General features: G+C 39.4%; 1 protein-coding gene across 1 annotated transcript; it reads right to left on the bottom strand.

Moving 5' to 3' along the window:
- Positions 1-7,619: 7,619 nt before the first annotated feature.
- LOC130988511 (rosmarinate synthase-like) lies at positions 7,620-9,429 on the bottom strand. Its single transcript, XM_057912381.1, has 2 exons — positions 8,869-9,429; positions 7,620-8,689 (listed from the first exon to the last, which is right to left on the bottom strand). Exons 1-2 carry the CDS (start codon positions 9,277-9,279, stop codon positions 7,793-7,795), a joined length of 1,308 nt encoding a protein of 435 aa, XP_057768364.1. The 5' UTR covers positions 9,280-9,429; the 3' UTR covers positions 7,620-7,792.

The raw sequence follows: 9,429 nt of genomic DNA, 5'->3' as shown, positions 1-9,429 counted from the left end.
AATTAGACTTTAATTTTTTATACAATTTGTAAATTTGATGATTATGATAGTATTAATGTACTTGCAGTAAGACGATGAAGCCCAGTCTGTTGGTGGTGAATCGTGATTGTGTGGGTGGTGTTTTAATCGGTGAATTATGGTTAGATTATAAGTTTTACCTAGTGTTGATCGTGAAAATTGAAAGAATAAAGTCGAATTGCTGAGAGAAAGTGAACTTGCTGTTGTATTGATAGAAAACACGTGTAAATACATGATACAGGTGCATGGATATTTATAGATACATGCTAGGGGTAAAATAGTAATTTCATCCTTGAGGTCATGTTCCCCGCGTGGTCGGGGTACCGTGGTAATTTCGCATGCCTTCGCTCATTCATCTGCTCTGGCGCTTCCCAGGTGAAGTGGTCATTTCTACCGTTAACTATCTTGTGGGTAGAGCATTCCTCCGACTTCGGCGATTCCTCTGACCGAACCCATTCCTCTGGCTCAAATGGTTCCTCTGACCCGAATGATTCTTCTATCCAAATTCATTTCTCTGTTCTGCATATATTACTCCTCATCAATTGGTAAGACGATTTCCCTCCAACCAATAAGTTGGGGGTTCGAGTCACCATAGGAATTAGAGTGTGAGTATCTTAACAGTACAAACTGTTAAGATATCCATGGAGTATCTTAACAGTACAAACTGTACAATTAAGAAATAATATGTTAGCTAGACCTCAACTTTGTATACTATAGTAACTATTTAGCATATCCATGGAGTATCTTAACAGTACAAACTGTACAATTAAGAAATACTCCCTCCGTCCCATTAATAAAGACATAGGTCTTTTGGGCACGGAGATTAAGACGAGGTAGTTTAAGGAATAAAGTGTTGTGGTGTGTATTTGATTATGGACTTAACTCTCAACTCTCTCTCTCTCTCTCATTTCTCGGACTACCACTGCCCACCACCACCACCGACCACTACCACCGTCGCCGCCGCCGCCGACCACCCCCACCACCACCGATTCCCTATGCTATGCTGCCGAAAATGGAGCCCAGAAAATCAAACTAGAAATCGCAAATTTTCCAAAAAAATTAGCACAAAAAACTGATTCAAAATTAGCATCAAATTGCAAACGAAAACTATTCTCATTCCAAAACAAAAATTGGCAGAAAGAGGAAGAACCATTTCAAAACAAAAATTGGTAGAATGGCGGCGGAGATGGAGGGTTTCAGAAGGAGAGTGGTGGCCTCACCGCTACGGCGGCCGGAGAAGGAGAAGAGAGGGGGATGGGCGGCGGTTTCAGACGCGCACGCATCTCGAGCGACACATCCGCCGCCTCAAAACCAAATCCGCCACTGTCTTCCTCTCTCAAATCGAACCTAGAAATTGAGGGTGGTGGTTTGGCGGATCTAGGTTTTTGAAAGGAGACCAGAGCCGCATGGTGGTGGTTCGGCGGCTTAGGGCGGTGGTGGTTTGGCGGATCTGGGTGGCGTGGGAAGGGCGACGTGCTATTTGGTAGGGCTAGGGCTTGGCCCTCTGCCCCCGTCAGTGTATGCGCGAGCGATCGAAGGCTCACCAGAGGGGCGAGGGGTGCTCGGCGGTGGCCATGGTTCGCCGGCGACGACTCCGCTGAGAAGGGAGAGGAGATGAGCGGCGGGAGTGAAGAGAAATGAGGGAGGCGGTGGGACTGAAATGAGTAGATTAGGATTTTCTACTTATTTATACCATAATTAAGGTTCAATTAATTAGTTGTAATTAAGCTCTAATTCTTTCCTTTTTTAGAAATATGTCTTTATTATTGGGACAGCCAAAAAAGGAAAGTGTGTCTTCATTAGTGGGACGGAGGGAGTAATATGTATAAATAAAATAAGAAGGCACGGCCGCCGTTAGTTATTTTATTTATTGTTACTAGTCTATCACCCAGATTCACCCATGCACGCAATATGCGTGGGAATCATTTCATTTTCACAACGTTAAATAAATTTGTAGATACAATAATATACATAAATTTATATAAGAGCTTGATTAAATGAAAAAAAATTATATACGTATTGAAGTTATACAAAGAAGGCAAAAAATATAATTAGCTTTATAATTTGGAACTGCATTTTAGTGTACTCAATCAACAGAAAATTAAATTTCCATTTATGCATGAAATGAAGTAGGATAATTTTATGCTTTTTAACTCTTTTTTTATTATTAATTATAACATTTGTATTTTTTAAATTGTGTATTTATATTTATTTTTGAAAAAGGTGTGGAGAGTTTAATTTTTAAAATTTTGTTTTCTTTATTCTTTATACAAAACACGATTTTACTATTTTTTGTGTGGTTTCATCTTGGATAATATATGCATCTTAAATTTATGAGCATGTAAAGTTATTTAATATATATACTATATATTAAATATGAAATTAATAAATATATAAAATGCAATGATATAGATTCAAAAAATTTAGCAAATTTTTATTTTTTTCCTAAAGATCGAACGGAACTTTATTATTTTTGTGTGGTTTCAACTTGGATAATATATGCATATTAAATTAAAGACCAAAGAAAGTTATTAAATACTATATATTGAATCGGAATTATAAATAAATATATGAAATAAAATTATATAAATTCAACAAATTAAACGCATTTTAATTTTTTATTTGTATACTTTTTTCTAAAGATCAAACGTATTTAAACTTTTCTGTTAACTTTTTTCTTTCTTATTTTGTGTTTTTCTTTTTTTTTTTCTTGATATTTTGGTTACTATGTTAAGCATTTATATTTATTTAATGTATAAAATTACCTAATAGAAAAAAAACATAATATCACTATCAAAAGACATCAAATTATATATTTATGTTTATGTTATGAAAAAGATTAGAAAACAACCATATTATAAAAAAATGTTCTAAACGTTTTTTAAAAATAATATTGTATCTAATGTATGGTTCGTGTTATGTTGTTTATTAATATTATTTTAAATTCATAAATATTAAAAGTTAAATTTTAATATAATTATATTTTAAATTCACGTGCATCGTGCGTGCGCGTGGGGGGGGGGGGGGGGGGGGCATAGTGTATGCCCTTATGTTTTTTTTTTTTCATTGCACAATTTTTTTTTCTATTTTGGTGTAATTTTCTTAGACATAAAATATGCAATATGTAATTATATATCTTAAACAAAAGATCATGAAAATCCTTTAATTTGTGATACATTGATACATGAAAGGTGTATATATATATATGTGTGTGTGTGTGTGTATATATGTTAATCTTCTTGAAAGTTGAGACTACGTATAGACATGCATAAACATCTTTTTAACATTTTGTTATTTTTCTCATCGTTATTATTTTTTTTATGACATTTCAATTTTCGGTATTATGTAGTTATATTTATTTTACATTCAAACTATGTTAATATAATACAATGTCACTATTATATATTATATGCACATTTCACACGAGTCTAAAATCATAATCATCGCGCATCGCGCGGGAGGTACACTAGTAAGTATAATATACAAAAATTTCTGTGAAATCGGTTGTATGGTGAAACCAGATTCAAATGACACTACTTCAACATACAAATGACACTTTGTGGTGTTTAAGTGTCATTTATATATTGAAATAGTGTCATCTAAAATTCGGTTTCACCATAAAACCGGTTTCACAGGAGACCACCCGAGTATAATATACATTAAGATACTCCATATGGTATGCTACCTAACTACTATAAATACATAAAAAATCAAAGTTGAATTTATTCTTTTATTTCATTTATTTGAGGCAAAAGAGAAAAAGGAACAATCAGGCTTTAATTTTTAAGTAATTTATTAAATTAACTAGCATTTGCATCTCGTATAAATTGATTTATTGAAAATTAATTTTTTAATATATTAATTAGCATTTTCATCTCAAGCAATGCAAGGAAAATATTTTTATATTTCTATATTAATATAAAGTCGATGCCAACTCAATTGATGAAATTGAGATTTAATATAAAAAGAAAAAGAAAAAAGTAGCATCCCTTGAAAGCACAAAGAGCAGACTAAGGGTCCGAAACTCAAAAGAGAATCGAAAAACGAAAAAAGAGAAGTAAAGGCATCAAATCAGTACCTAAAATCTGGATAATCATCCATTTCCGACCAACTACCATGAGCAATATTATCCATGACACGCATACAAGGCCTATTGCTAAGATCAACTACAAATTCCCTCGGCTTGTAGCCCAGTTCACTTGCATTCCTTAGTCGACTTTTGATGCAACCTTCCGGAACTTCCTGCACCGGCTTCTTTTTCGAACCTTTTGGGCGGCCAGGCCCTCGCTTCTCGGAGAGCATTTCCATCCCCTGACTAACCTGTTCTTCTAACCTTGTAAGGCGACTAGCAATATCCTCCGACTGCATAATTGGAGAAGTAACAACCTCTTCCCCATGCTGACCTTTGCTGCTCCCGGAGTCTTCCTCTCCTATGAAAGTCGTAGCTCCCTTACCAGCCGACGCCAAAATATCATGTCGCTTAGTGATGCAATGAGCCTCCTGAAAATCATCAGCCCCACAAGTCTCCGCATTCAGACGTTCCGCACCAACCTCCACAGTTTCATTTAGAGACATATCGGGAGACTCAACAACAAAGTTTTCGTCCACCCTGTCATTATCTGTTTTGGCCACCTTCTCATCATCCTCATTATGAAGCACGCCGTAACGGTTTTCCAATCCAATCGGCGGAAGATCACTATCCTCGACATTAGTGGCATTAACCTGTTCCTTAGGCTGCCAAGCAGGCTTGGGATCCTCCTTAGCAGCTCCTTTATGATTCTCCTCAACTTGATCAGCCGCTTCCTCATTCTTCTGCTTGCCTTTTGCTTTCGCAGCTCTCCGGCAGTTGTCCGTGGAATGACCAGTGATTTTACAACGAGAACAGAACAACGGCAAAGATTCGAAACCAAATTCAATGTAGAAAGAATTATTACCATCATCGATGTACATTGAATTGAGAAGGGGCAGCGCCATATTGATTTCCACAAGGACCCTGGCGAAATGCCCCACTTGGCCATTAGCAGAAACGTTGTCAATACGCAACGGATGTCCTAGGGCTCGACCAATATTAGCAATGATAACTGGAGTCCATAATTCCACCGGGAGATAATACACCCTTACCCACACTTGCGCAAGAGATGAGGTTTCTTTATAAGGATCAAAGTATCGGCACCATTCTCGAAGACGTACGTGACCCGTTGAAAGCTGGAGAACCGCGTTTCCTTTTGCCTTCTTTTTTGCTTCCAGTGTCTTGAATTTGATAGTAAAGAAACCCTTAGCCATAGGAATGAATTGGCAATCCGAGCACTGCCAGATACGCTGCAACTCTAGCGTAATATCCGCGAACGTACGCGGCTTGTCGCCTTTGCGAAGGATCATCCTTCCGATCAAAGCAAACTGGAATTCATCAAGACGCTGTTGATACTCTGATTTCGGGATCGATAAAGTAACGACCTCTCCCTCACGTTTCGAATGAAGGGTACGAAGGCCATAAGCAGGAAAATCCGGCTTCTTGATCATGGTAGGCCGAACTTTCGCGGCATAAGAGATAGGTTCGCCGGACGACGGGATTACCTGTTCCAAGTCGTTTAAGCCTGCATAAGGCTTTTCTGTATCAGCATGAGGCGACGACTGCAGAGAGTGCATCTTAGAAGCATCGAGTTGTGACAGCAAACCAGCGGCGTCGGCGCTAGTAACAGCAGTAGTGGCGGTGCTGGTATTTGCAGCAGCGGCGAGGGGCAGCGGCTGAAGAGAGTGCCTCTTAGAGGCGTCTAGAGGGCGGGTTCGTGGAGGATCGAAGTTTGTGGAGATAGGAGGGAGGTTGAGAGCCCCCTTGTCATGAATTCCGGCCGGCGAACGGAGACCCATCGTCCAGCAGAGAAGAGGCGGCGGAGGGTTCACGTGAGGTTCATGAGTATTTCAATAGTAATGTATAAATTTTCACAATCACTATGCCAACTCAATTATCATATATATATCTAAAAAAAATTCTTAGAATATATTTAAGCTGAATATTGGAAAAAATAAAAAAATAAAAAATTCCCAACATTAAAAACATATATTATGAAAAGACAAAAATAATAAGTCTAAAAATTAGACACAAAAGTAAAAAAAAGAAAAAAAAAATTAAAATAGATCTATTCTGGAAAAAGGAGAGGAGAGAGCATTTTTTGAAAATTTAATCTCTAAATAGATATAACTTTTATATTTTAAAGTAAATATTTATATAAAATATATCAAATTAAAGCTCTTATCATGATCTTTAATTTGATATGCATATTAAATATTTTATAATTAGTAGAATTTTAAAATTTTAGAAAGAAATAAAGCAAAAGAAAATAAGAAGATAAAGAAAAAGGAAATGAAAAGAAAAAATATAGTTTACTAATAAATCTTTAATTTTATTATAACTATAAAATTGGCACTCAATTTGAAATTAATTTCAAATTGATTTTAAATTGGAAGTTGCTTTTTTAATATAGTATAGATTATAGATTATAAATGGGGTTAATGGTAGTCTTTACCTTATTTGAAAGACAAAAACAAAAATATACACACTATAAAAGAAATGTATAAAATGTATTCTTTTTGGGGTTGAAAGGACTAAGATACCCTTAAAACAAAAAGAAAATACAAAACAAATCCTCTGCCTCCCAAATCCCCAAATCTTAGACACGCTTCTCTCTCTTTCCACTGCGCCTCAGGCGCCTTTACGCCGCCGGTGCCTAAAATTGGTAGTGAATAAATCTCTGCAACTTCAACATTAAACACAAAACAAAATAATTTTTAAATATTCATCTTCAAAACCCCCAAAGCTTCTTCAATTGTGGGTTTCTTTGATTCGATCATAATCCGATGGTTTGAAAAGTATATTGAGGTCTTCTATACATGAGTTATTGTTATTCAAAACTATTTTAATGTTTATGACAACATTTTTGAATTGAGTTGATATATTTTGAAGATTCGCGTGTTTGTTTTATAGTGTTCGATTCGCGAACTTCGCTCGGCATGCTCGACACTTAATGTCGAGCAATAGTTCAATTTGAACTATTGCTCGCCACGCTTGACATCTCCGCCTTGCTCGACAGTTCAATGCTCGACGCTCGACGCCTTCGCCTCGCTCGATAGTTCTTAGTTGTTCGACACTCGATGCTCGAGGTGTCAAACAATAGTTCAATTTGAACTATTGCTCGCCTTGCTCGACAGTTCAATGCTCGACGCTTGACGCCTCCACCTCGCTCGATAGTTCTCAGTTGCTCGACATGTGATGCTCGACACTCGATGTTCGATGCTCGAATTGTCGAGCAATAGTTCAATTTGAACTATTACTCGACACCTCGATGCTCGACAGTTCAGTGCTCGACGCTCGACACTTCAGTGTCGAGCAATGCCCAAATTACACATAAGAGTAAAAATGCCCTAAATGGGTAGATTTTATTGTTTTGAAAAAATGAGTATATTTTATGTTCCATCTTTCAAAAAGAGTACTCCCCCCATCCCACAAATCTTGACACGTATTTCTTTTTGGGTCGTCCCACGAATCTTGACACATTTTTAAATCAGGTAATAATTATTACATAAATTTATCATGAGAAAAAGAGTGATAATAAAAAATTCTTCCTTAAATTTTATATATAAAATATTTTTTGTCACACACTCGAGCAGGCAATAGTGTTTATTTGAAATAAAAGATACGACAAACAAAGTGGTTCGACTCAACACACACACAATCGAGACCAACATCAAAGCATAGACATAAACAAGTTGTGGGTAATCAAATTGTGATGTTTTTGGTGGACGGAGGAATATCATAAAACAAGTTGTGAAAGGCGTCCATATGCGGCTTGAAGAGCGTGATCTGAAGCAACCAACTCCCATCACTCTCCGGATCAAGGAGCAAATAAGCCTTCCCTTCATACTGAACCACTGCCGGCCCGGCATAAACCGGCTTCCCCCACCCGAAATCCCCTTCGTAAAAGGGCAGCCGCACCCAGCTCGTAATATCAAGATTAGGACACTTCACCAAGTTTTCGTTGCGGGCAGTGGTGTTGAGGATACTCGGCAGCTGCACCTCCAAGTAGTCGATAGCCGACCTTAAATACTCGTCGTTCATTTGGGCCACCGCCCCGTTGACTTTCTCCGCCGCGAACCCCGCCGGGTTCGACACCAGTTCGCCGCACAGAGCGGTCGACGTGGTATAGAAGTTCACGTTGCCGAATAAACCCGGCGGCAGGGGCGGCTGCAGCCTCGGACGCCCGTTCACCGAGAATTTCAGCCTGGTTGGTTGGTCTGGAGGGAGGCCGCGGGCCGCACAGACGCAGCGCCACACGTGGCCGGTGACCGCCTGGTACGTCGAATAACCGCTGCAGCTCTGCTTGATGGCGCGGAGGTGGTCCGGAGTGAGTTTGAATACTGCGTGTGATGTGTCGGTGATGGGGAGAGGGGTTATGAGCTGCGGCGGGGGCTGGTATTCATCGTGGGGGAACTTGGGCTGCGGTGGCTGCCGCGCCGAGAGGGGGCGGCGGTCCAGGACCGGGGGGACGGCCACAGAGGTGACGCCGCGGGCTATGTCAGACCACGTGTTGATGAAATGCAGGCCGGAGGTCCCATCTTTAACGTGGTGGTCGGCTGTAACGCCCAAGGAAATGCTACCGCATTTGAATCGAGTCAACTACAAAATAGTTAGTAATGTTAAGACGTTCTACTAGTAATATTTCATATTTTTTTAATAAAAAATTAATTATTTAAAACATTAGTAACCATACACCAACTTACTTTATTCGCTAACTACACTTTTCATAATCGTGGTGCTCGAAAATAATGGGACGGAGGGAGTGAGAAGAGATTTACCTGCAGCAGCAAAAGTGGCCAGGTGGAAATCCCCCCGGAATAATCGACTTTAGGGACGAGGGAGAGGTCGGGGGCGCGGGCCGCAAAATCACCCAAGTCATCGACTGCGGCGTCGCACTCCGCCACCACGAACAACACTCCCTCGCAGTTGCAGTTAATCTGGAGGCGCCCGTCATCCGCCTTCTCCAGCCTCCCTGCATAGGGGTAGAAGTCAACCAAAGCCCGACCAAGAGCCGCCTTCAGCAAGCCAACGTCGAAGAAGTTGGCGGCGCCATTGGAGCTGTACAAGTAGACGGAGCGGCTGTGGTAGTTACCAAGTATTTGTATGTCCAAATTTGACAGCCACAGAGTCCCACGTGGCGTTTCTGCCATTGGCTTTACCATCGTCGATTCTTTCACATTCATTCTCATGTTGTCTCAAAGAGAGAGAGAATGCGGAATTTCCTACTTCTCACAACCTAGGAAACAAACCCTTATAAAGAGAAGGCTGGTTTGAGTGGGTGAGAGAGAAGGAAGTACTGTGATTGAAAAAAGAGAACAACCTGCAAACTGTCGATGCCA

Source organism: Salvia miltiorrhiza, chromosome 6, assembly GCF_028751815.1.
Source record: "Salvia miltiorrhiza cultivar Shanhuang (shh) chromosome 6, IMPLAD_Smil_shh, whole genome shotgun sequence".
NCBI classification, from domain to species: Eukaryota; Viridiplantae; Streptophyta; class Magnoliopsida; order Lamiales; family Lamiaceae; genus Salvia; species Salvia miltiorrhiza.
Note: the sequence above shows the minus strand (reverse complement) of the source record. Positions and strands in the feature narration are given on the sequence as shown.

What these genes read in the sequence shown, in the direction of transcription:
- LOC130988511 (XM_057912381.1), bottom strand. Translation starts at nt 9,279, where the DNA reads ATGAGAATGAATGTGAAAGAATCGACGATGGTAAAGCCAATGGCAGAA. An exon ending in GGCCACTTTTGCTGCTGCAG is followed by an intron (nt 8,690 to 8,868) that starts GTAAATCTCTTC and finishes ACTATTTTGTAG; the next exon opens with TTGACTCGATTCAAATGCGG.